Below are 25,791 nucleotides of genomic sequence, written 5' to 3'. Positions count from 1 at the left end.
GAGATGCAGAGAAGTGCGTGTGGGGACGCTGTGTGCAGGGCTAGGTGTGCTGGGGGAGCCCAGGAGCAATGCTGCACAGTGGCTGTAGCTGTGCTCTGGCACCCAAGGCTAAAGCTCTGCATTCAGGCATCGCTTGTGTTCCTGGAGGAGGGATGCTGTGAAGATGCCATGGATGTAAGGTAGGATTTTCCATTGCAAACGATCTGCTTTCCAAAGGGAAGTAGCTCCCCGTGTTGCAGTGCTACATCCTGGTGTCGTTTCTGGTAGCAGAACACAGATCTGTGCTTTCCATTCCTTCCCACTGCTTGGGGTGTTTGGAAACCGTGAGCCCATTGCACGAAAAGGATCACTGCAAGTGCTAAAATCCTCCTTAGGATCACACCGAGGACAAGGCCAGAGCCATATCCCATGCTGGGAGGGGATTACTGTTCTTTCTGCATGCAGCACAAAACCACATTCGCCTGGACAGCCCTGCTGGAGTTCTGCCTGGCCCCGAGCCTTTTCCTCTATACAGTGCAGTGCTGTGGGGCCTTGGTTCCTGCTGTGCCCTAGGAAGGCACCAGCTGCTCTCAGATGCCTATGCATGCTGCCTGGGTGTGCTGCTGTGGGGCCTTGGGCACCCAGCATCTGCTGAACACAGAGCCTCGTGTTTGCTGCAGCATCTGGGCCAGAGGGAGGAAACATCCAAGGCTTTCTGCAATGAAAATTCCAAAACCAGAGAGCCCTGTGGCAGTAAATACCAAGCCCTAGATTTGCACTGGACTTATGAATAAAAGGGTGCATTCCCAGCACAGGGAGCAATGGAAAGCAGAGCTGCTGCTAGGAACAGCTGGCATTTCCCATCAGCACAAATGTGATTCAGTGCTGGTAAACTCAAGGTTAACGTTGCCTTGCAATGACAGCATCATAAAGTGTCTCCCCATCCCCAAATACACCACAGGCTCCCTCTCCTGCCCCAAACAAATGTTTAACGGGATGCTGTAAGTCAATATTTGCCTGCCAAATTCTGAAATAGGAGGTGGTGCTGAAGGTCGGCGGGTAGGAGGGCTGGGCTGGGCAGGAGGCTGTGCCCCACACAGAGCTGTGTGTCTGGCTAACAAAGGTGCCAGCTCCAACGTGGACACCAACAGCCTCAGGTAAGGAGAAACTAAGGAGAATTTGATGGTAAATGGGGGCTCTTCCAATGAGCATTCGTGGTTTTATCAGGGAGGGAGTGAACCTGGCAGAGAGTTAAAGGTTTGGCACCATGGAGGGGGGAATAGGGGTGTTTGGAGGGAGTTGTGGCAGCAGGATTTTGGGTGAAGGGGAATTGAAGGTCTCAAGTTTTGCTGCCTCTGCTGGGCAAGCAGTCCCAACCCAGTGAGTTGTGGGTTGAAGCTGGGATTGCTCCGGGAGTGAAAAGCAGCCCCAGGAGTTAAGTGGATAGCAGCCATGGCGACGCCTGGGTTTTTGGCATGTAGTGTTTAAGTTAAGGAGAAGATGGGTTATTTCTGTTTGAGCAGGAAAAGTAGTTGGTCAAAGCTGTGGCCAGGGAGTGGGTGGGGTTTCATTGACTGCCCTGGAAGCTCCCACTGTCCCATACTGGAACTGGAGCACGGGGGTGGGAGAGGCTGGGTTTGCCAGCAAAGGGGGAAGGCAAGTGCTGGGAAGGGGAGGACTTTCTATTCCAGGACTAATTGCTGGTAAATCCCTCTGGTGTCTTTCTTGCCTTCTACCTGCAAAGCCCCTTCCAGGCAGCACTTGCTGAGGCAGGTCAGTAGCTCTTCTCTCCCAGCCAACACGATGCTGTGCCCACACCTCCATAGTTTGCATAGGGAAGGAGCAGAGGCTCTTGTCCTCTCCCACATGCACAGCGTGTGTAGGACTGATTAGGGAAATACCATTTGCAATCCAGATGAATGAGGGTGTTGGGGTCAGAAGCACAGGTTCCAAGCACCACAGGGTCATGTAAAGAGTCCGGCTGTGGTTACAGCTCTGCTCTGGTGCAGGTCCCTGTTCCTCTCTGATTTCGCTGCCTTGGCGTTGGACCCAGGAGTCCTGTGTTGTTTCTGTGCAGCATTGTTCATCTCCTTCTTGCTTTCTGCAAGCTCCTGCGCCAACCTGTTTGGCCAGGTTGATAATTTTCTCCCTGTAGACCTGACTAGGCTCAGCTTGCTGCTGCCAGGCAGCTGGAAATAACTCCTCTCACGGCTGGTCCTTCTGTTCCAGAAATATGGTGTTGCTCTGGGGTCTGTTGCTGCTCTCCCTATCTGCTCTGCACAGTCATCCAAGGGTAAGTTGTTCCCCTCCAGCCATCCTTGGGTTCTCTCCAAGCCAGCATAAGGCAAGGGCAAAGAAATTGTGCTCCAGCCTGCGGGGCAAACACTGCCCAGTGCTTCTGCTGAGTGGTGGAGGAGATTGCTCCTCTGCTGTGGAGTAAGCCTGCACCCCAGCAGGGAAAGCTTTCTCAGGTTTTCCCATCTAGGATTACTCTGGATATCTCCATTACCCAAGTGGATTTCTGCAGAAAATCTTTGGAAACTTGGCTTCAATTGTTTGTAGTGACCGTGACATTCACAGTTTAGCAGGACATTGTTTTAATAACAGCTTTTTTTTTTTCCTCTCTCTCTCTCTCTCTCTCTCTCTCTGTTTTAAACCTGGATCCCTGTCAGATCTGAGATTGCAAAACTGTCTACAGAATACATTATTTTGTACCCTTCTGACCCAGTCTCTTTCTAAACAAATCCAGTGCTTGCAGCCTCCCCCAGCTCCTGCTCCTTTCCACGTCCCCTCAATGGACCCCACAGTCTCCATTTCTGCATCCTAAACTTGCCCCTGTTTTCCTATAGCACCTCAGGACTGCTGCAGCCAGACTGGTGCCAGTTTCTGACCTGGCCCCAGGGAAATGTGTTAGGAGTGAAGGCAGAGTCAGCTGGCTCTGGAAATTCAGAGGAAATATCTGAAAGCTGACTTTGTTTTTCTTTCCAGCTTCCTTTGGCACAAGCTGTTGAGCAACAGCATCTCTCCTCAGACAAAGCTGTGGATCTGAAGGTAAGCAATGACTGGTTCCATCCAAAGGACTTGCTGTTACACTGTGATACTTGCAGTGGTTTTCCAGGATGAGCCCAAGCAGTGCAATTGAGCAGTGTCAGTGCAATAGGAAAGTCCATTTTGTGCACTTCTCTTCCTGCCTCACGCACTGCTGCTCCTCTGTGTTGGAAGCTCCAGACGAGGCAGCTGGGCAGCACACGGAGTAAATGTCAGTGTTTGACTGCACGGGGATGGGTAAGTGAATTATTTCACCTTTGATAAGGGAAGAGGAAGAAATGAGCTAGATATGAGGGTGAGAAGAAGGAAGACTCATAGCTGATGCTACCTGGTTCTGATAGTGCAGCGCTCCTGCAGCAAGGGAAAGTCATCCGGATACTGGTGGGAACAGAAAGATCTGATGGAAAAAAAAAGAATGTGTTTAAGGGCATACAAAAGTGAGGACAGTAGCAGCAGTGCTCTAGGCTAAAGCTTAGACAACTGGAAAATGAGGAGTCTGGAGAGAAAAGGGATGGAATAAACCAGACGAGTCAAGAAGAGACAGATGCCTGCAGGAGGATCTGAGCCAAAAAGGATCAAGGCTGTGACAGCAGCACAGGGTGCTGACCAGTGCATGAGGCAGATCTGCAGTCCCAAAATATGTGAGAAGGTGAAATCAAGGTTGAGGAAGATGGATCTATAAACAGTGAAGCATAGGACAGGTGCTGAGCAGGTGGTGGCTCTTACCCCCACAGCCTGGAGGGGGTCCTGAGGGCAGGAGAGGAGGAACCCCCACTCATGTCCATTTTCCTGGCATAAAAGATGTGGTTTTCCCAAGTCATCAAGGTGCTCTCAGCATCAGGGTTAAAAGATGAAGCAAATACTCCGTGAGAGCAGAGATGTTATTTTCTCAACCTGTTTAATTATACAGTCAAACCCATTAAGGAGGTAAGACTCCTGCTTTCCCAGTGCTATAACCTTCTCATTTCTCCCCAGAACCTGAAAAGTGATGGAGATGAAGAATCTGCTCTGCCAGGAGCCATCCCAAGCCTGCCAAATGCAAAGCTGGCAGACACCTGGGAGATCTATGGAACATCACCTTCCATCTCCACATCAGCTGAAACTGGGGATGATGAGAGCCCAGGAGATAAAGCCACAGCTGGGGCTGTCAGCTGTCGTGAACAGGAACCCTTTGGGAAAACCCTCTCTTCTGAAGAGGAAGGAGAGGATGAAGAGGAAAGCTGTGACATAACTTGGAGGAAGAGCCAGAAGTTAGCAAGTGGGCTGATGAGGTTCAGCACTGATCTCCTGAGAGAGGTCCAGCAAGAGTCCAACGGGAACGTGATCCTGTCTCCCCTCAGCATTGCCCTTGCTCTGTCTAACCTGGCACTAGGTACTTACTGTAACAGCACTTGTTTCTGCCCTTCCCTGCACCCCTCCCTCCAGATGGAGGCACTGGGAACCAATGTGCAAAGCTCAAAGATTAAATACGTCACCTTCTACTTAATCTCATTCTTGCAGCTTTAATTAGGTACTGTTACAATTGAAGCTGCCCTCAGAGGGCTCCTACTTTCACATTTCTCTAATCTCTTGCACGACACTGTATGTCTCTAGAATGAGGCACTCAAATTAATGTCCCTGTTTTCTACTCCATAGGCATGAACTAACAGGGATTTCACTTTGCTTTAGGAGCAGCAAATCAGACAGAGAAGCACCTGCTGGAGGCGATGCACTTGGAATCCATGCCCTGTCTCCACCACATGCTAAGCAGCCTTCGCAGGAGGCTGGCAGCATCCATGCTCAGCCTCGCATCACGTTTGTACCTGCAGAAAGGTGAGAGCTGGCACAGGGCAGCCATGGGGATGCAGGACAAAACTTGGTGACAGAGTGCAGTGCCATCCTGGGGAGGTCTGTTTCCCTGGCTGCTCCCCCTGGGCAGTGGCATGTCACTGGCTGGCTTACTGAGTGCATTTTTAGAAGGTCTTGTGACTTCCTATGCAATTCTTCCTCTCTGCCAGGATCTGAGGTCAAAGAGAAGTTCCTGGAGGAGTCGGAGAAATTCTATGGGGCAAAGCCTGTGACCCTTTCTGGGAGCAGTGAGGATGACCTCACGGCCATAAACAAGTGGGTAAAGGAGGCAACTAACGGGCAAATACCCACCTTCCTACAGCAGCTCCCTGGAGACACAGTGATGCTGCTGCTCAATGCAATCCATTTCCACGGTGAGCTCCATAGGCCTTACTTCTCAAGCCTGATCATCTCGAGGAATAGTTAGAAATCTACTATTTTTTCCCACCAACGCTGTAGCTGCATGGCATCTCCTTTCATTGCTTCCTGATAGTCAATCTGCTTGTTCTTTTCTTGTTCATCTGCTGTTCCTCTTACTTTGATTTCTTTACAGTAACGATCCCCAACTGTTTCACAAGTGCTAAAAATGTTACTTGACTGCAGAGCCAGAATACAGCAGGTGGAACCTGTGGTATTTTTGCATCCTGGGTTCAGGATCCCAGACAGCAGCACATCACTGCTCAACTTAACCAAACCAGGTCACGTGCAACCCACTGTGCACCAACCAAACAGCTCACAGGCAGCTTCTTTGGATTCCTGACTACAGATGGTGGTTGGGCACATCTTCCTCTTTTAACTTCCTGAGGGCTGTGCATCAAAACAAAGGCCAAACACTTCCACGGTAAATCTGCAAATGTTTTTGCTTGGTTTCGGAGCAGTTTCACTGTACACAGCACAAAGGCAACACTCCTCATTTTCTCAAAGCACTTAAACATACATTGCTTATCTCCACAGCCTTCAGTCCCACGCTGGGGCATCAGGATTAATCCTAGTTCCTTTTGTTATTCCATAATACCTCTGGAAGATAAGGGCTTCCAGCTGCTAGGGTTCTTGCAGCCTTGGTACTGCCTTCACTGCATTCCTACCTGGCCACTTGCTGCTTTGTCTGGGAACTCACAACAGGAATGGTATCAGCTAAGCAGCTCGTAGGTCCTGTTTTCCTGCCCCAAAAGGAAACTTCATTGGATTCTCAACTTGAATTTTGACAGGGTTTTGGAGGAATAAGTTTGATGCGAGTTTCACTGCACCAGATACATTCCACCTCAATGATGATTTTGTGGTTTCGGTTGAGATGATGAAAGCCCAGCGGTACCCCTTGAGCTGGTTTACACTGGAGTCCCAGGACATTCAGGTGCATGCAGGTTTTGACTGGAATTTCCTCTTGCTGTTTTATTTCACAGCCTCCAGCTATTCTTTCCAAAAACCAAGTACTTCTTAGCAAGGATAGCACACATAACATTTTAATAAGTATCCTTTGTGCTTACTTCCAGTAAGAACGTTGAATTTCTGCTTTCAGTTTATGGAAAAAAAACAAACAGGTATTCCCACTAAGTGAGAACTAATGGAGTTTTAAAGCTCTGAATTAAAAATGAATGAGGAAATAATGGAAGGAATTCCCCTAAACAATGTACTGTTGGAATCCTTCGTGATGCAGCTCAAAGTATGGCTATGGTGTCTGTGAGCTTCCATCCTGACACATGTTCCTTCCTTACCAGTCTGTGGCCAAATACTAAAATCTGATGCTGCTATTCCACCAAACCTCCCCCCCTAGAAGAAAATGGACACTTTCCCAGCTGTCCTATATCTAGGTTGGCTCTGTAGACAAATCAGAGTGAATTCAAAGCATCACTTTCTGGTGTTTCCTTCTTCTTCCATAAATTCTTCTGGTTGGTTTTATTTCCAGGTGGCCAAGTTTCCCTTTAAGGGTAACATGAGTTTTGTGGTCATTGTACCAAACCAGTACACCTGGAATACCTCTCACGTGCTGGAGAACTTCCCTTATGGACAACTATGCAGGCTTTTCCCCAAAGAGGTGCCCACCACAGTGAAGATACCCAAAATAAAACTGGACTTCCACCTGGAACTCAACAGTGTTCTCAGTCGCATGGGTAAGGCCTCTAAGGATTTGTGTAGAATGAGTGAATCTGATCAATCTCTGTGGCATATGTTCGCTAGCACTAAAAACTGCCATCCTTGTTTCCAAAGCTGTGCCTCACAGCTTGCTCCAGATAACATCAAAGCCCTCCACATTCCTTATTCCTCTCCTCCTCCTTACTCTTTGCTTGCCTAGCACCAAATGTTTTGCTTCAATGAGATGATACTATAGAGAAGGCAGCATTCACTTCCTTCCCATCTTTACAAGCTTCTCCTATTCGTAGCCAAGACCAACTTCCTGCCATGTGTCAACTTATCTCTTTTTTCTAATTGCAAAATGGATCCAGAGCATAAAAACTGTCAAGAGAGATTGCAGATCACAAAACTTAGAACTGAGAGCTTACTGAAATGAAACACTGTGCTCTGAGTCCCAGCATGAGAATAAACAGAATTCACTTTGCTGTGCAAGCTGCTTAAAAAGAAATAATAACATGTAACAACAGATGAGGGAACTGCTTTCTTCAGCCAGCTTTGACAAGAATCAGAGCTGGTGGGAGAGGTTAACTTAGGCTCGTTTCTCTGCAGGCCTCCAGGAGCTGTTCATAAGCCCAAATCTACAGAAGATCTCAGATGAGCCTCTCTTTGTGTCCAGCATACAGCATCAATCTGCCATGGAGCTTAAAGAAGATGGGGTGGAAGCCTCTGCTGCTACCAGCGTCATGGTATCACGCTCGCTGTCGGCCTTCAACTTAGACCGGCCCTTTATCTTCATTATATTTGAAGAAGAAATGGGCATCCCACTTTTTATAGGCAGTGTAAAGAACCCTAACCCCAATGCTGCCCCCCAGATAAAAGATCTACAGGACTTGCCTGATGCAACAGATGACAACGAGTACCCCATGCCCAAATAAGAGAGGAGCAAAGCCTGTGTTCTGGGACTGCTACTTGACCCTCTGGACCAGCTAAGAGAGGCTTCCTACCACTGGTGATCTCCCTTTGAGGCCACAGAAGGCAATTCCTTGCTTGTTTTCCTTTCCAGATCCCTACAGACCAGTCCTGGGATATCCCATTCCAGCCCTGATGAGCTTTTCTTGGCTGGAGCTTCCCTCTGCTGACCCTGAAAAGCTTGCTTTGCCTCTCAGTCCTGGAAGGGAGATTTCTGTGTCCCCAGACTCTTATTAGAGTCTTCATTAAGCTCTTATTAGAGTCCAGCATAGCCTGAAATCATCATTATCATCTGGCAGCTTGGATAGCAGCCAGAAATATTAATACGGCTCTTCCTTCCTTGGTTCCTGTGAACATGCCTTCCTCACAGTGTTCCTCTATAAACTGCCTGTTTGTACCCACCTAGGAAATGACCTCTAAATCAAGTGGACTAGTAACCAGTTGTCTTCTCTGGGATGAGTCAGAGCCACTTCAGGCACAAGCTCTTCTCAGACACTGCCTTTTCCCACTCCTTGGCTATTAGGATCTGCTGTGGGAGGGTCTGCAATGAGGGACTCGCTCCCTTTATCTCCAGTCCTGTTCCTGGAAAATAATTCTGGTTTCTTGAGCAATGCTAGATTTTTCAAGGCTTATTTTATAAAGCATTTTTTAGTAATTTTTATGTTGGCAGAATAATAAAGAGTAAAGCAGAATGCATTTGCTTATGGTGTTGCCTTGAAAGACTCAACAAGGAAAGGGAACAGGCAAGCAACTTGAATAATTGCAAAGATTAGGAGAAAAAAATAGCCTGGGCATGAAAGATACAACGTCAGGAGGGGCCCTGCAAAGGAGCTGCTCTTTGCTATGCTTTGCCACAGAGGATAAGGGAGGCTATGAGGTACAATTGCTAATCAGTGAAGACTGTCAAATAAGTGCTAGCTCACTTGCGGAGTGTGCTTGACTCACTTGTTCAGAGCTGGCTCTGCGAAATGGGCAGAATTCCTTGAATTAAGGCACAGCTCCCTGGCTTCTTGTTCTAAGGCAGCTGTGCACAACTGCAGCAGCCTTCCAAGTAGAACTATTGGGAACCCTCCACCCCACAGAGCTAGCCATTCCCACTTGAAAACGTTAGACCAACTCACCATTGCCTGCCATGTTGCAGTTATTTATATGTAACACCATGGTTGTCCATAGCAGATTCTGCTTCCAGACTCCCTCAGCCTCTGGATAAAAAGTATGGTGCTCTGTTTTTGTGAAGTACCAGTTACACAGCACAAGGGCCATCCTTCTGGCAGAGTTTTCCTAACTCGGGAAGTCTGTCTTCCCTCAAAGGAAGGAGCAGAATGCTTCTGGGAGCCTCCGTCCCTGAATAGTCTGCACCATCTGCTGGAATAAGAGAAGGACTGACTCACTAACCATGAATTCCAGGGACGCAGGAGACTTTGGAGAATAAAAAGTACTGGCTCAAAGCTGCAATTACACATTTCTTGTAGTCTAAAAGAGGAAAAAATGGCTAAAGATAATGCCCACCCCTGTGACCAATGCAATGACACATCCCCTTCAAAATGAGGGTGTAATTATGGGGCCACATAATTCCAACAAGAAAACCCACAAGAATCTAGCTCTACTCCAAAGGCATAGCTCTAGCCCACAGGGTACATTTCAGCTCATTTATTTATACAGATTCATCTGGAACCTTCAGAAATACCATCCCATGCCTTGGGTAAGTCTTGCTTTCCTAATGCAAGGTCATTCCACTCTGTTGCACTGCAACCTGTGCAAAAGTGCAAGCCCTCCTTTACACAACTCTGCCCTCCAGTGCCCTTTCTTCTGTAAGATTTTTTTCCCCCCTCATTCTCAGGTTCCTGAACAGCTTTGGTTTTTATTTCCTATCTTCCTTCTTTCTGCCATTCCTCCTCCTCCAAGCTATTCTTGTCAAACTATTAATTTCGTCTTATTTGTCAGTAGAGCAGCCTCCCATGACTGTGCTTTGGTGCACAAATGATGGGTTACACCAGCCTTAAGACTCCACTGACTCTGCAGAAGAGGCACTTTGTAAAATGCAAAGTAATATTAATGTCTCCACTCAGGAATTTCCACTTTGCTTTCCTAAGCCTTCATGTTGACTGAGCTCTGTTCTGAAGCAACATGACCAGCACAGAGCATCTGCTCCATAACTCACCTGCACCACTGGCTGAGAATACCAAATAAGCCTGAGTATCTTTAATATTACACAGGGTTTTTCTCACTAAACCAAATTCATATCAATATCAGAGCTTCCACACCGCTGTTCAGGCAGCATATTGTGTGCTCTCTTGAATCCGAAACAACCAACAGTAAAATATTTCTATTGATTTAACAGAACTGATACTTATGTAATGAGAAGCAGGGGATTAACAAATCCACCACTTCAGGGATATGCTTGCTCTACCTGCAGGAATAAAGCTTGCTGTAGGCTATAACATTCTATGCAATCGCTACTCCAATTTAAATGGTTTTACACCAAGATTTTATTTAAAAACAAGGGTTTTCATTTGAAGATACACACAAGATACAAAAGTGTTCTCTGTGTTCTTCCACAAAATGTATTTTAATACCGAATTTGTATCAAGAAGTGACAAACATCAGAAGTGATCTCCACAGCTCACGCTCTCGTTTTCCAGCAGACGATGGAAGTCCAACAAGTGCAAACATCTCTGCTGATGCCTTCTCACTGAACAAGCCAAGAAGCAGCTGAGAGCAGAGCTGCTGCTCTTCGTGTCAGAAAGGGTCACCTTTGAAGCACTGGCTAATTGCAAAGCAGGCTTCCTGATTTGCTTTTCCCACTTGCAAAAACAGCTGCTATTGCTCCTCCAAAACCATCCCTTCCTCTTATCTGAGGGACTGTGCAAGGCCAACGCAAGCATCCATGAGTAACTCCTTGTTACCTCCTAGCAGCAAAGCTGGCAGCCCAAAACATGTCCCAGTACAAACCTGGACTAGGGACACTGATGTTACTGCACCATTTGCTTTCAGCATTTCCAAGCAGGCAAACAGCTGTACTGGATCAGGCAGACACATGTCCATCTCTCCTAGTAGCTAAGGTCAAATGACTGAGGAATAAACCCCAAAAGTAGAACTCAGGACAGAAAAACAACTCTTCTCTCATTGCGTCTCCCAGGTGCTGAGCATGATGTGACATCTGACCATCGTTAGACTGCAATCTGTCGTCCATTAATTTATCATTTACTTTTTAAAAATCCATTTATCTTTCATCTTCTTCAGTATTGAGGTACAATGACTTTTACAGTTCAATACTTATGAGAAAAAAATAACAAACCTCACCAAAAACATACTGATCTTCATGAGTGCTCCCCATGGCTCTTCTATTATGAACAATAACGACCTCTGCCTCTTCCCTCCTCCCAATCACTTATCACTCTATAAGCTCCTACAACATTCTCTTCATTAACTTCCTTTCTTCTTTTTAACCAAGCCTACTTTTCTTTTTTGGCCAAAAAAACTTTAAGACATATACATTGATAACTTCTTCACTAGCAACTATCACTGAGTAGAATCACTTCTCGAGATCTTCCCCTTAACTGCTTTAAGCTGCAGATGAATCCTGCTTCCCCTTCACAAGCCTCTCCATTAAATCTTTAAACAATGCTCTATTAACAGAGAGAAGAAATTCCCTCATGTGACACGGGGCAGCAGTGAGGGAATAAAAGGCTTTCTCAAACACCGCAGGGAAGAACAGGCTGAACACTTGGCTCAGCCCCACGTTTCAGCTGTTAGAAAGCCCTTATCACAGAAGGCACATTTGCTTTGGAAAGTTAAGCAAGAGGATCACAGCAAAAGAAAATGGGAGCAGAGCACTTTAAGAGCGCCCTGGGAAGCTGTAACCTGAAGCCTGCTGAAGGCTGGGCTGGGGAGGCAGCAAAAAGCAGATGTGGCTGCGCTGATCCCGCACTGTCCCCGGCTCACACTCACTGGGATCCTGCGGCAGTGGCGGCCGAGAGGAGCCCAAGGTAAGGGGCAGCAGAGGCTGCATGTGCTGCCCACCTCAGCAGCCGGCAGCCAAAGAAGCAGAGGGCACAAGGATGAGGCTGGGGGCTTCTGGGTGGGTGCTGGGGCACAGGTGTCAAAGAGCGGCACTCCCATCAGGTGAGCAGCACCACCAAGGGTTGGGAGCCAGCAGCATCCTTGGGCACCGCTGTGCTTCTGGAGCAGAGGTGTGCTCAGGGAGCGGGCCTCCTTTTTTCCTACCTTGTCTGCCCTGCTAGTACCTGTGTTGCAGCTGGGAAGAGGCTTTTTCTTTTGGCAAAGGTAACAATTTTGGTGGGAGTCAAATCCTCTAGATGTAGTGGTTGCACGATGCTTCAGAAGTAGCCAGTGCTGAGGGGTGGAGCAATCACAGAGAGCAGCGTGAACTCATCAGTGCTACTTCATAGGACCCCTAAAATCAGCAGTATTTGTAAATGACTTTGAGACTCGTATCACTGTAGAAGGAAAGCAAAACATTTCACTCAGCACCAACAGGCCTTCACAGATGGACAACTCCCTGGCACAAAGTTCCTCCTCAGCTCCTTTATCAACACTTTCTTTCTGTATCTTTCTTACTGTAACATCAGATTCTGCATGCTGTTGCTCCTCTTCTTTCTAAAGGCAGCTACAGATTTTCATAGCACTCCTGAAACCATCCCACCTTTGCTCCACCAAGTTCTTCTCTCTCTGCATTTCTGGCTGTGTGCTAAAGGACATGCAAATAGAATCCAGATGTTCAGACTAATTCAAGTGCAAAAAGGCTTTGTCTTTCTAAAATGGAAATTGTTTTTTGGCAAAGTTTGAGAAATACGAAGCTGGTGACAGCGCTGGCAAAAACAGAACAGATCTGCAGAACCAATCTCCGTTGCTGTACTCCCAGGAGCTCAGTATAGTTGGAAGCAGGGATTGTATTGAGCTTTTTTTTTTTCTTTCCAAGAGAAAAGGTTATGGTCTATGGAAAAGCTTCATCCCCAGACTGGACTGTGCCAAACCTCTTCCGTTTAGCGTGCAAGGACTGCTTGGTGCAGGCATCCTCACAGAGCCCTGGCTGTGACCTGTCTTAGATGCACGCTGAGCCTCCGTGCTTCAGCACGGCGCCTGTTCATTTTAGAACTCTGCAACAATAGAAGCAATCCCAACACTGTACCCACTGTCATACCACCACATACTTTGGTTTCTTCCAGCATAGTAAATCCTCTTGATAGAGTTGCATTTCCTGTGCCAGAAAAATCTCATCTACTCAACAGCTGGTATAGAAAGAGGCCACAAGATACAAGAGCACAGGGAGAAGAAAGTACTACTTCTGTTACGCTAAGCTTATGTGAAAACTTATGACCTCCACTGTGATACGGTTTTCTCCAAGGCAGAACTACCTCTAGAAGAAAAGGGTTTTGGCAGGAAAGAGCAGCAGTGAACGGCCTTTCACTGAAGGAAAGCCTCTGCCTGAGCAGACCAGGTCCTGACCTGTGGCTGTTGTAGCCACGTGGCTTTAAGTTGTATTTCTACCAGTAGGCGTATTGCCTTTATAGCAGCAGTTAATCTGAAACACATGTTCTTTCTGCTGCTTCACTGGATGCCTGGATCACAGGGGTTACTTAAACACAACTCTCTTCCTTTAATTTCTGGGAATCTGTATAAATATTGCTTCAGACCAGCCGCAGCGGCATCTGTTCTCTGGGGCATGACACTTCTGCAGTAGTTCTGCACCCACAGTGAAACCCTGGCTTACACGCTGCCCTTTGCACCAGACCTGGCTGGAAGAGTCACATATGCCAGCAATGGAGTGATTCAAAGTGGCTTCTACAGAAGGAACAAGCTTACCAGCTTTGGATACTTTACCAGCTTTGGGTACTTCTCTCTCACCTCTAAAATACTGAATAAGCCAAGCTCTGGCTTTCATCTGTTAGCCAGATTTGGCCCAGCATTAGGTATTTACACACTGCCCTTTCTTCAGTGGCTTTCAAGAAAGCTCTTCTTGGTCCTTTGTCCAACTGCACATAAGAAGCAAAGGACTTGTATAGGCTCTATAGCCTTCCAAGTACTTACAGACACAAGAATCATGATGAATTACTGCCTGAGACAGGAACTTGTTTACCAGAACAGTAGATAGTTTTTGTCTTCTACCTCATTTAACAGTATAGATTTGCTAGCTTCTATATGTTCTGATGGATTTAATTTTTAGCCTAGAACTGAGAATTTATGATTTAATGCTTTTCTGGACCCTAGCACTCAGTAGCTGCCAGCATCAGTGTGGTTTGGGCCACACACATCTGCTTATGTGTTTAGACACACCCAGGCATGAGTGCTTGCCCAGTTTTGAAGTCCTCAGAGCCAAGGCTGGCTGAATAGTTCAAGCTAGAGGAGAAGAAAACCCAGCAAAAATCAGGTGTGCATTTCACAATCAAGAAGGACAAGCAGCAGCATGTCATCACAGCTCCCGTCACAGCGAGATACAGCAGTCAGCAGTGGTGGAGATGCATTCCTCTCAGTGTTACTCAAACTAACTGCCATGTTCTTACTCTGTAGGTTCAGGCATGCAGATTCCAGCGATTCTCCTTCTCCTGGGTCTTCTAACGATCCCAAGTAAATCCCAGAACTCACCTACTGGGCAGGTAAGTAGAAGACAGCAACAGAGAATGAGGGAGAGATACTTGAAGGAGATTATTTAATTTTAGAAAGTCTTAAGGAAGGATTAAGCACCCTCCTCCTAAATTAACTAGGTTTTCATTTAGCAACATAATGAGACTAACTACTGCTTTACGTAGTTAAAGCCACAGTGCTGACATCAGGAGATGACTGTGAGGCACACACAGTGGATTCCAACCTGAGCACCACCTCCAGCTTTATTGGGACACTTTAAAGTGAAGTCACTATTCCTGCAGTCTCTCTGTATCAGTAAGATCAAGCTAATATTTGTGTGGATTACAGGAGAGTATCCACAGATTGTTTGCCTTTGAAATGCTTAAAGTAACTGTACCTGTTCTTGCAAAGAACTTCAAGTCTAAACACAGTGCTCCCTGTACTTGCTAGAACTCTCCGACCACTGATGGAACTGTTGGTGAGGTTGAGGAGGAAGATCCATTCTACAAGACCCCTGTTAACAAGCTGGCAGCTGCAGTCTCCAACTTTGGCTATGACCTGTACCGCCAGCAGTCCAGCCGGACAGCCACTGCCAACGTGCTGCTGTCTCCATTCAGCCTGGCTACTGCTCTCTCTGGTCTCTCACTTGGTGAGTTCCTGCCCCTTTTCCTCACATGCTGTTTGATTTGACAGGCCTTTTATACTTTTATCCTTTATACTGTTGTCCTTCTTGTTGGCAGGGGCTGGAGAACGAACAGAAGATGTGATTTCTCGTGCCCTCTTCTATGATCTACTTAACAAAGCTGAGGTCTACAACACCTACAAGGACCTACTGGCCAGTGTGACTGGGCCAGAGAAGAGCCTGAAAAGTGCCTCCCGTATCATCGTGGAGAAAAGTAAAAGTCCTTTCCCTCTCTTAGAATTTACCTACATAACTAGCAGCAGGTAGAAAACACTGAACAAGTAACACTACACAAACAGCTTGGCTCTGATATAACGAGCCACAACACAGGCAGTGTGCATGGAATGCACTCCTGCTTCAGATAAAGCCTTGGAAAGTTTGTGGACATGCAAATAAATGAGAAGACCAAACATGCACCAAAAGATACTGGTGAGAGCAGCTAGCACGCACAAGACCTAGAAGAAACTCACTATAAGGATTCTGGTTTCCTAGCAGATGCTGCTAACAGGAATCACAAATTACATTGTCCTATTTGGTGACAGCATTCAGCCAGTATTCTGAGTTTAGTTCCTTGCAGAAATATTTGAGATATGCAGTCAACATCTGAAAAAAAACTAGCAGCTATCTTTTGAAACCAAAATCTAATAGGTTGAGTAAGCTGTGCTCATACAGAAAGCTAGAGAAAGAAGATTGATGCAGGAATAGCTGTACCCAAGCCTTCTGTTCATCTCTCTCTTCTTCACTTTTTAGTAGAGAGTTGTTCCATACTCCAGCATGGATGGTTTTAGGATTTGGTTCAGTTTCTTCCTTGCACTGTCAGTCATTCCTTTTGATGGCAGGTTTCAGCATACTCACAGCCACAGATGTCTTTTGAGAGAACTGCTGCTGAGCTTCAGACTGCAATTTGCTGCCTTGACATCGTTTTCACAAGGGCGCTAATTAACTGCAACATCCATCCTTTTGTTTCCCAGGACTGAGGGTGAAATCTACTTTCCACAGCCAGCTAGAGAAGTCCTACAAAATGCGTTTGAGGGCATTAAGTGGCAACACCCAGTTAGACCTCCAGGAAGTCAACAACTGGGTACGGCAGCAGACGAGGGGGAGGATTCTGCGGTTCATGAAAGACATGCCCACAGATGTCAGTATTCTCCTTGCTGGGGCTGCCTACTTCAAGGGTAAGGTGTGCACTTTGTTCCAGAGGTCTGTTAAGCACACATTAGAAGATATGTGAAGGAACGACTTCACTGCCAACAGTGAAAATAAAGTGCCAAGGTACCGAATGTAAGAAAGTGATTGAGCACACGTTTAATAAGCAAGAAAAATATTCATGCTACCTGAGCAGAACTAGTCGTCAGCTGAGGAATTATTACTCTTGGGAAGCTGAATCTTGACCTGTTTGCAGTAACAGACCAGAGAAGAAAGCTTAAGCTTGCAAAACTCAACGGCAAAAGATAGAGCATTAACATTTAGGGAAGGCAGAGGTTAAAGGCTGTGCTGAGCCTTACTGTCGCTGTGGAAGGCATGTAGGGAAATACTGGAGGGATGTTCTAGAACACACTCCAAGCCAGCACCTACACAATCCAGTGTCCCAGAGAATTATTGCTTAGAGACAAGGAGCAAAACAAAGGTGGAGAGAGGAGTGCTTTCTGTGCATTGACACAATTGTTATCCTTTAAAATAGTTTTGTCATTACATAAGTAGACATCAACTTCCCAACAGCTACTCCACCCATACACTGGCTTGATTTTTTTTATTTCCCATTTAGTCAATTCTCAGATGAAAAGGAGGGGCCTAAGAACGGCAGTAAATCAATAAGCTCAATCAGCCTACTTCCATCTCTATCATTCACTCGTGCCTCAACTTTTAAAGAACAAATACTACATCATACATAAAGTACAGCATTTCTCAGCCGCATACAATTGAATAATATAATTCAACATTCCAGAAAATCTTTCATTTTATCTTTTCAAAAAAAAACAGGGACTTGGAAAACCAAGTTTGACACCAAGAGGACTGTCCTGAACGACTTCCATCTGGATGAGGACAGAACTGTGAAAGTGTCCATGATGTCAGACCCCAAAGCCATACTGCGATACGGTTTTGACTCAGAGCTCAACTGCAAGGTCAGACAGCAAATATTGCACAAGATCCAAACCTACTGAGGAACAGGCTCAGCCACACTTAGCTGTTAAGCCATTCCACAAGGCAGCATCGCTCCACCCATCAGGCTAGTTTTGCAGTCCCTATTTTGAGAGGCAGTTTGTTGATTCTTAGAATATCCTTTCTGCTGTTACATTGGCTAGGTGATAACCAGTGCAGAATTTAAACAGTGCACAGATCCTACTAGCCTGTTTTGGTCTGCTTAAAGCTGGGCAAGAGGGGCAGGACACACAACTTTTCAATCTGTGCTTGTTTCAAACAAATCTTTTGCTGTAGTATGAGTTCAAAGAAGGTGCACTGGTCCATGGGTTTTATGTCCCTTTCTTATTTATAACTGGTCTTCCAGATTGCCCAGCTGCCACTGACAGAAGGAGTCAGCGCCATGTTCTTCCTGCCTACGAAGGTGACCCAGAATATGACTCTGATTGAGGAAAGCCTCACTTCTGAGTTTGTTCACGATGTAGACAGGGAGCTGAAGACAGTGCATGCTGTGCTAAGCTTGCCCAAACTGAAGCTGAACTACGAAGAGGCACTTGGCAACACTTTAAAGGAGACAAGTATGTACATCACATTCTCTCTACAGACTGTCAGGTCTGAAAGCAGTAGGCAAGTTGCTTCCTGCTCACAAGGGAATATGATGCTGGTGGGTTATTAGTTTGGTACCACTCTCAGTCTGTACAGATTTAGCAACAACTAAACCACTTCAGTCCAGGACTCCTCAGCTTTTTATCAGATATTTCCACCAAGCTCATACAGTGTTTCTGAGATTAAGAGGGAGAAGCACAGTACAAACAGATGTAAGCTTCTCTCTGTTACCTCTGCCTGAACAGCCATGTCCTCCTGGATCACAGCATTAGCAGTGCTGCTTTCCCACCTGCTTTTAGTTAATGGAATTTTCTTTCTTTCTTTCCTCCAGGGCTCCAGTCACTTTTCACATCACCTGACTTTACTAAGATTTCTGCCAAACCTATTAAGCTATCTCATGTGCAACACAAGGCAGTTTTGGAGCTTAATGAAGATGGGGAAAAATCCACACCAACTCCTGGGGTGAATGCTGCTCGTCTGACCTTCCCCATAGAGTATCATGTGGACAGACCATTTCTTCTTGTGCTGCGAGATGATACCACTGGAACCCTCCTCTTCATTGGCAAAATCCTGGACCCCAGAAGTGTTTAGATCCCTTCACAGTAATCTGCAGTGGTAGTGCTTGAGTGGAAAGGATGGTACTGGGAGAGATATTGGCTCCCTGCTCTGCTGCACAAAGACACAACTTGCAAATCTTATGCCTTTATGCTGCAATAAAAGAGCTTTTGCTATTACTCTCCACAAGCCCCTGTATTCTCCCTTGAAAGACTCTCCTGTCTATGTCACATACCTTCACACTCCCATTTTCCCTAGATGGATCCCCAGTGCAGTTCTCTCCTATATACAGACATTACTCTAGTGTATACTGCATTTTCCCCTAACACATCCACCAAGCCGAAGCCAGTTGTTAATCACTGCTGGATCTGCTCTGGTAGCCCTCCAAGTTCTGCAGTGTCCTCTCTTACAGCTCGTGAGTTTGCACTTCCCAGCCAGCTGCCTCATCCATCCCAACCATTTATGTTTCGTGCTGACAAGAATGGAAGTGCGTCATTAGAAGAAAAAGGCACTTTGGTCTGGATGACTGAACGTTCATGACCAACAAAATACCAACACGGGAGGTTCATATCTCTAGAAACACACATACACATAAGCATCTCAAGCATTTGCTTCACCCACATGCAGAAATCCTACAGCAGCATCTATTTCCACTATAGCACACGCAGACCCCTCATGTTAGAACCGGTCATTTTATTTACAATTGTATCTCTAAAGAGCATCTTGGATTTCACTTGAGTTATCGTTACACACAATTTTCCAGCTTGTACTACATGACAACCTTACCACACGAAACTTAGCTTTGATGAAAGATCACATTGAATCTTCCTTTGATAGGGAAATTAAGTCCTCTGAAGGATGCTTCTGGGAAGCTCTAACAGACAGGTCTTCATCTCTTGTAGTTCCTGGATCTGAGTACTCTGCGGACCACAGTGCACTGATAAAATCTCCTCTGCTCTTTGAATTGTGCTCAGAGCTTCAGAAACTGCCAATCTGAAATAGGGAAAGTGTATACAAAATAATGAATTCAGCTCCCTCAAGTTGCACAAACTTCAAACCTTCTCCCCAAGAGACCTCACCCTGCTCATGGCTATCAATCCCACCCTCCACCACCCTTCAGCAACAGGAAAAGTAGGAAGTGTTTCAGCTGCAAAGGGAGGATGGGCAAAAATAATGAATAAGGATAGGAAATGGATAAAAAGTTAAAACATTATCTTTGAGTATATGTACCCACTTCTTCTGCACTGTAGCTCATGCTAAAATTCAGACAGTTGAAGGGATGTGTTGTCAGAAGATTTGCAGTAATCTGGAGATTAACTGGAGGGCCAAAATAGAGCAAGATTTTATTTCTTTATCTGAAAAGATGTCAACAACATTGTTCAATTGAAATGCAAACACCAGGGGTGACTAGTTCTCAGAATAAAATAGGACAGGGAATAAACAGAGTCAGAGAATAGAAAGAGTAGACAGATAAAAGGCTGAGGAATGGGTCCAAAGAGAATCATAAGGCGTAAGTGAACCCCGTTGGGTTCTATTGACTTGCAGTTGAGTAGTGGACAACTTTTGTACCTGGACCAAACTGCCCAGGGCCTTGCAACATGCCAAGGACCAACTGCCACAGTGCTGTGTTGGACACACATGAGGCGCAGGGATGGGAGAGAGAATGAAAGCAAATTTACCCATTGAAGAGAATTTGTGCCAGTTTGAAAAGTTCATGACCCATTTCTACACTAGATGGCCCATGATGCATTTCCACAAGCTGAATGCTCCTCTCCAAGTGTCTGGCTGCTTCCTGCCACTTTCCTAATGGAAAAATAAACAAACAAACAGAACTATAAATAATTACTTTTTACAGCTACTGTCATACAAAGTGTTTGACAGCATTATGCAAAACGTGGTGAACTGTGTCTACAGTATTCTTGGGAGGCTGCTATTCTCTGAACCAGGACAAGGAAACATGACAAGAACGTGAGATCACATTATTGGTCATTGCTTGCTAAGAATGTAATTTTGGCAAAAGCAGTCTTTCTGAGAGCTCTGCTGTCAAAACTAGAGAAATGGAGTAGTAGAAAAGTAAAAAAGCTAGTCAGGGAAAACACTAGCCAAATTAAATCCTCAGTTCAGAAAACTGAAGATGATTATGAGTGAGAAGACAATGCCGTACCAAGAGCAGCATAGATCTGTGCCAGATGGTCCTCCAGCTCTCCCATCAGCAAATGCTCTGGTGACAAGAAGTTTCTAGCATCCATTTGACACTTCAGGAGCATTCTGATAGCTTCATCTATAAAACAGAATATGAAAAAATTCATCCTACTGGCCAGTCCCCAGCCTGCCATGAGTCATGTAATAAACTCAGTCATCTCTGCATCTTACACAACTATATCTGGATTTGGTTAGGATTCAACATCTACTTCCTCTGCAGCCCTGCTTACTCTTAACACAGAGCTGGCCAGACTCACTTCAGGAAAGCGAGGCCCAAGAATGCATAACTCCAAAGTTATCCTGAGTTCTTTTAGTCACTGTGGAACAACGTGTGACCTAGATTAACACCCGGATCAGGGGTATAAAAAAAAATAAAGCTCAAGTCCCCAGGGACATCCGGCTTCATGCCAGCAGATCCCAACTACATAAGCAACAGTGCCATCTCATGGCTATAACAAGCCTCCTGATGCGTACCAAGAGCTGCTGACCTTAAAGCAGAAAGCTGAGCCTTACCAGCCTTGCTGTCTCTTAGCAGCTCTAATGCTTTCTCCATTTGCTGCTGAAGGTCCAGTAAGCGCCGTGACAATCTCCCTCTGCTGACTGAGAATGCACAAGCTTCGTTTGAACAACAAAGCATTTCTTCCCCCTGTGAAAACATCTCTGCGATCATTCTTGCTCACATTCAACTCAAACTTGCTTTCCACCTCCATACCTCTGTATTATGCTACAGAGATGCTAAATATAGTTCAGAAACCAGGTGGCTTGCTTGTAAACTGCTGCTAACTTACTCGGGTTTTAGGTGAAGCTTCCAGGAATAGCTATGATTGCTATGCAGGCCGGTCTCAGCCCACCGTAGGTTAGGTTGAAGCAAGGTCAAGAAGTATACACCTAATGTTCATACAAAATACAGACTCTGTTGGCTTATCATCTATGCTACATTTGTTTTCCATTTATATCCTGTGAACTGCAGACAGTGTGATTCTGATCACACATAAACCCTGCAGGTAACATCTTGTGCTCTAGACTCCAGGACCCATTTTCTTTCCCAAACATCATCCTCCCCACAAACCATGGCCATGATATTATCAGATTCCTTCTGCAAGTTCAAAGGGATTTTAACTCCCTGTTAAGGGCAGAATTTTCACTATAATGCTGGAAGATTGAAAGCAAGAACACTGCAAGGAAGCTGGTTAAGAACAGTGAAATACTGCTTTTACTCTGCAGGGGCTTTTACTTGCGCAGCAGAGGTGATAAACTCAGGCCTTTAAATCTTGACTTTCCCAGAGGCCCAAACATTACACATCCTGATAAAGTTAAACAATCATAACCATCAAAAAACTACCTGCATTGAAGCCTGGCAGTTAGGGCAGCAGAATGAGTTTCTCATGGACACACTCTCGACATCAGACTCTAACTCATCGAGGCATGCCTGACAGCGGCACTCAAAGAAATACTGACTGAGAAGCTGTTGTCTCTCAGCAACCCTCATTCTACAGTGATGAGGCCCTGCAGAAGGACAGCAAGGGTAGAAAGCACTTAACAAGTACAGTTCCTAAAGATCCATCTTTGTTAAAACTGAGACAAAACGCAACATCTTTTGGATAGCACAGAACTGGAGACTGAAAGCACGTTGGGTTCAGCAGATAAGAAATACTTAGTTTGATGCCTCTGGTCAAGGCTCATACATAAACAAAGACTCTAGCAGCATTACACTGGGAATTATGATATTATTAGCAATCAGTAAGCACGCCAAGGAGGGGAGAAAGGATATCAGTGCCTTGAGACACAGACTTAACACTTACCATAGCAATGGAAAATCTCCTGGCCGCTTGGGATTGGCTGAGATGCCCTGACAGTGGCAACTGTCCCACTGAATGACACACTGATATTGGGGCTGCACGAATGGTTCAGAAGGCTGAGGACAGGAAAGAAGGCTGTAGCCAGGCGCACAGGCTTCTTATTTACAACAGCACCATCTCCAGACTCTAAAGACAAAGAAAAAACACTGCATTGAGAATGAATGCTCTGTAACCCATGCAAATTATGCAATTACAGATACCACTAAATAGCTGGTACAGTAAAGGACAGCTGAATACCATCTATGTGTGCACCAAAGAACAGGCTGACATGAGACAGGACATGACATTTTAAACAATTACTTCCCCTCTGCAATAGGAGCTTTTTACAACTCTCTGCTTCACACAAATGAGATGAATTACAAGGAAGAGCTTAAATTTTTTATCTTACCTAACTCCTGCATTACAGTGACCGCTTGTGCGTTACACTGTAGCTGCAACACGTGCCTCAGCATTGCTTCTGCTACAATCATCAGTTCTGGAGACAGTTCCTCAGATGTTTTTCCATACATCTTCTGTTCTGATCCCATTGTAGATGACTGCCCGTTCAGAACAGTAGCCTCTAGACCAGTTTCTTGCAATTTTTTGCATACAGCTACTATACTCAGCATGCAAAGGAACTTATGTTCAGGACTATGCTTCTCAACATGTGGCAAAAGGTTGAACACAGCTCGGTAAGAACTCTGGTACTGGCCATTATCATTACAACCAGGGATACCTTTTGTTCCAGCTCTTGTATCCAGTGCCTCACTGGGATGTTTACCTCCAGCCTCAGCATTGCAATGGTCCTTGTTGCTATCATCATGCGACCACTCCACCAGCCTGCTAACCTCTGAAAATCCTGCTAGTAGAACAGTCCTTAAGGCAACATGGCAGAAGACCCCTAACACGAGCAGCAGTGCTCCCAAGGGGCACTCTGTCCTGTGGTACTGCTCCCATGCCACATCTGCACAGTTTTGGCTGCAGTACTTTGCATAACTGCATCCACAGCACGGGACAGAGGCTAAGAGCTGCTTCAGACAACGGTGGCAATAAAGATCTGCGTTAGTGACTTGAGTATCCCACACTGTTTCACTGCTGTTCTGTAGAAGAAGGCTATCCCCTTCAACTGGGCAGAGCACACAGACAAAAGCCTTCTCTTTCAACAGGTTCTGTCCTGGCAGGATGTCCTGGGAGGCCACCAAGTGACGTCCTCTCTCTGTATTGAAATTCAGGCTCAAAGATGAAGATGCACCTGAAATACTGCCATTCTCTTCCCAGATCTCTGACTCCCTTTGAATATCACCATGTGCTCCTCGTGAAGGTTCTGAACAGCTCCCCTGATGTATTTCAGTCTTCAGCTGATTTAACTTTTTCAGTAGCGTAAGGTGAGTAGAACTAGTCATAATCCCATCTACAGTCATTTTATTTTCCACTGCAGTGAGGGTGTCTGTTGCATCCTGTAACCTCCCCAAACGCAGCAGGCATTCAGCCTTCCGCAGCAAGACCTTGGGCAGCAGCCTGTCTGGATAGCCATGACTTTCAGCCCTGGCAATATCTTCCAAACAAACCTAGAAACAAAGATAAGGACTTCTAAGGCCACTTGAAAATGATGTATTCTTTTATTCCACTTAAGATTCAGCACGTTTTAATAAGACTCTTTATTGGCTATGGACAAAAAGTTTGCCTATCTGTTAAGCAGATAAAACTAACATAGAACTAGAAAGAAAGCAGCAACATCTAGATAATCATGGAAGCTTTAAGCACAGCTTCAGAAGCACACCTGATTTTAAAATGGCTCGAGTTGGAAGGGATCTCAAAGATCATGGAGCTCCAACCACCTTTCTGTGGGAAGAGCTGCCAAACACTAAATCAGACACCAGATCAGGTTGCCCAGAACCACACTCAACCTGGCTGAGAATTGTAGGGGTTGGAAGGGACCTCTAGAGATCATCGAGACCAACCCCCCTGCCAAAGCAGGTTCCCTACACCAGGTCGCACACCTTCAGCTTCTCTTAGCAGCTTGTGCCAAGGCCATACCACTCTCTCAGTGACAAATTTCCCTGATATCTAATCTAAATCTCCCCTCTTTTAGTTTAAAATCGTTCCCCCATATCTTATTGCTATCTACCCACATAAAAAGTTTATTTTCTACCTGCTTATAAGTTCACTTTAAGTGGACGGCCACTATCGGGTGTCTCCTAAGCCTCTCCTCTAGGCTGAACGAGACCAGCTCCCTAACCTGTTTTTGTAGCAGAGGTTCCCCAGCCCTCTGATCATACCTGTGGCCTTCTGCACCCGCTCCAACAGCTCCAAATCTTTTGTGAGCCAGGAGCCGCAGACCTGGACACGGCACAACAGATAGGGCCTCACGAGGGCAGAACAGAGGGGACAATCCCATCCCTCTCCTTGCTGCCACCCCTCTGCTGACACAACCCAGGATACGGCTGGCCGCTGATCTATAGCCTCTCAAAGACACCACTGTGGGGTTTGCGGGAGCAGCGACCTGAAATCTGACATGCAAACACTGCGAGGCAACACCTCAGATTCTGCTTGTACTCTTCTTTACCCCGTTCCCCACATGCTCACACCGCTGCCCCGACTTACCTCAAAGTGCCCGAGATGGAACAGGGCTGCGGAGCGGTTGGCGAAGCACAGGGCCACCTCAGGACTGCGGGGAGGTTCGTGGGCCGCGGCCTGTAGGAGCAGAGCGGGCTGACAACTCGGGGGGGAGGAGGGCAGACCCCAGGGCTTCTCCTCACAGAAACCCCTCAGCAGTTTGGAGCACGAAGCGCCCGGCGGGGCCGCAACTCTCACCCCAGTCCCTCTTACCGGCGTTCTCCCCTACCTGCGAGTACAGCCTAGCGGCTTCGCTGTAGCGGCAGCGGCCGAACCGCCGATTTCCCTCCTCCCGATAGAAGCGAGCGGCCGCCGGCTCCTTGTCCGTGCGAACCCGGCCACACAGCCGCCGTAAGGCCGCCACCTCGGGCCTGCGGGATACCGGGATCAGCACCGCGGCCAACCCCACCTCAGCCCTGCCTCTCCCATCCCGCTCACCCAAAGAGGCCGCAGCCCACCCGTAGCGCCTCGCCCAGCGGTGCCGCCGCCAACCGTTCCCTCAGAGCTGGCTCCAGAGCGGCCCAGCGCCGGGCAACGTTCTGCCGCCACTCCTCCACCGGCAGCGCCATGGGCCGCTCCCCGTTCTACTTTCTAATGGCGGCGCCCAGTGGGGTAGCACTGTGTTCCCTTAAGGTACTTCCGCCGTACGGCGACCGTGCAGCCAATAGGAGCGCG

At 46.5% G+C, this 25,791-nt stretch overlaps 3 protein-coding genes across 7 annotated transcripts; 2 read left to right on the top strand and 1 right to left on the bottom strand.

Annotated features, from left to right (window-relative positions):
• The first annotated feature begins 1 nt into the window (after position 1).
• Positions 2 to 8,589, top strand: SERPINF2 (serpin family F member 2). 3 transcript variants are annotated; one of them, XM_052688420.1, is made up of 9 exons: positions 2 to 179; positions 2,209 to 2,272; positions 2,968 to 3,030; positions 4,003 to 4,399; positions 4,696 to 4,839; positions 5,025 to 5,228; positions 6,063 to 6,205; positions 6,758 to 6,962; positions 7,534 to 8,589. In XM_052688420.1, exons 1-9 carry the CDS (start codon positions 4 to 6, stop codon positions 7,857 to 7,859), a joined length of 1,722 nt encoding a protein of 573 aa, XP_052544380.1. In that variant the 5' UTR covers positions 2 to 3; the 3' UTR covers positions 7,860 to 8,589. The 3 variants fall into 3 exon arrangements, with proteins under 3 accessions (XP_052544380.1, XP_052544381.1, XP_052544382.1); XM_052688421.1 differs by lacking the exon at positions 2 to 179 and adding an exon at positions 1,001 to 1,136; XM_052688422.1 differs by lacking the exon at positions 2 to 179 and adding an exon at positions 1,729 to 1,752.
• Positions 8,590 to 11,754: 3,165 nt separating this feature from the next.
• Positions 11,755 to 18,649, top strand: SERPINF1 (serpin family F member 1). The gene is made up of 8 exons (XM_052688424.1): positions 11,755 to 11,882; positions 14,425 to 14,510; positions 14,929 to 15,127; positions 15,219 to 15,374; positions 16,132 to 16,335; positions 17,141 to 17,283; positions 17,667 to 17,877; positions 18,237 to 18,649. The coding sequence occupies exons 2-8, from the start codon at positions 14,433 to 14,435 to the stop codon at positions 18,494 to 18,496; spliced, it is 1,251 nt and encodes a 416-aa protein (XP_052544384.1). The 5' UTR covers positions 11,755 to 11,882; positions 14,425 to 14,432; the 3' UTR covers positions 18,497 to 18,649.
• Positions 18,650 to 19,138: 489 nt separating this feature from the next.
• On the bottom strand, positions 19,139 to 25,739 carry SMYD4 (SET and MYND domain containing 4). Of its 3 annotated transcripts, none has more exons than XM_052688415.1 (10): positions 25,555 to 25,736; positions 25,346 to 25,487; positions 25,105 to 25,194; positions 22,910 to 24,068; positions 22,465 to 22,647; positions 22,005 to 22,168; positions 21,176 to 21,308; positions 20,625 to 20,741; positions 20,140 to 20,263; positions 19,139 to 19,453 (listed from the first exon to the last, which is right to left on the bottom strand). In XM_052688415.1, exons 1-10 carry the CDS (start codon positions 25,683 to 25,685, stop codon positions 19,303 to 19,305), a joined length of 2,394 nt encoding a protein of 797 aa, XP_052544375.1. In that variant the 5' UTR covers positions 25,686 to 25,736; the 3' UTR covers positions 19,139 to 19,302. The 3 variants fall into 3 exon arrangements, with proteins under 3 accessions (XP_052544375.1, XP_052544377.1, XP_052544376.1); XM_052688417.1 differs by having other exon boundaries at positions 23,753 to 24,068; positions 25,555 to 25,734; XM_052688416.1 differs by lacking the exons at positions 21,176 to 21,308; positions 22,005 to 22,168 and having other exon boundaries at positions 25,555 to 25,739.
• Positions 25,740 to 25,791: the final 52 nt, after the last annotated feature.

Source organism: Tympanuchus pallidicinctus, unplaced genomic scaffold, assembly GCF_026119805.1.
Source record: "Tympanuchus pallidicinctus isolate F22 unplaced genomic scaffold, pur_lepc_1.0 scaffold24, whole genome shotgun sequence".
NCBI lineage: Eukaryota > Metazoa > Chordata > Aves > Galliformes > Phasianidae > Tympanuchus > Tympanuchus pallidicinctus.
This window is presented reverse-complemented; position numbering and strand designations above follow the sequence as displayed.

Excerpts from the sequence above, each read along its gene's own strand:
- SERPINF2 (XM_052688420.1), top strand. The coding sequence starts at position 4 with ATGCAGAGAAGTGCGTGTGGGGACGCTGTGTGCAGGGCTAGGTGTGCT. Across the intron at positions 2,273-2,967 it reads CTCTGCACAGTCATCCAAGG|CTTCCTTTGGCACAAGCTGT; the intron begins GTAAGTTGTTCC and ends TTTTCTTTCCAG. Across the intron at positions 4,400-4,695 it reads TCTGTCTAACCTGGCACTAG|GAGCAGCAAATCAGACAGAG; the intron begins GTACTTACTGTA and ends ACTTTGCTTTAG.
- SERPINF1 (XM_052688424.1), top strand. The coding sequence starts at position 14,433 with ATGCAGATTCCAGCGATTCTCCTTCTCCTGGGTCTTCTAACGATCCCA. Across the intron at positions 14,511-14,928 it reads AGAACTCACCTACTGGGCAG|AACTCTCCGACCACTGATGG; the intron begins GTAAGTAGAAGA and ends TGTACTTGCTAG. Across the intron at positions 17,284-17,666 it reads ACTCAGAGCTCAACTGCAAG|ATTGCCCAGCTGCCACTGAC; the intron begins GTCAGACAGCAA and ends CTGGTCTTCCAG.
- SMYD4 (XM_052688415.1), bottom strand. The coding sequence starts at position 25,685 with ATGGCGCTGCCGGTGGAGGAGTGGCGGCAGAACGTTGCCCGGCGCTGG. Across the intron at positions 25,488-25,554 it reads GTGGGCTGCGGCCTCTTTGG|GCCCGAGGTGGCGGCCTTAC; the intron begins GTGAGCGGGATG and ends GGTATCCCGCAG. Across the intron at positions 25,195-25,345 it reads CCGCTAGGCTGTACTCGCAG|GCCGCGGCCCACGAACCTCC; the intron begins GTAGGGGAGAAC and ends CTGCTCCTACAG.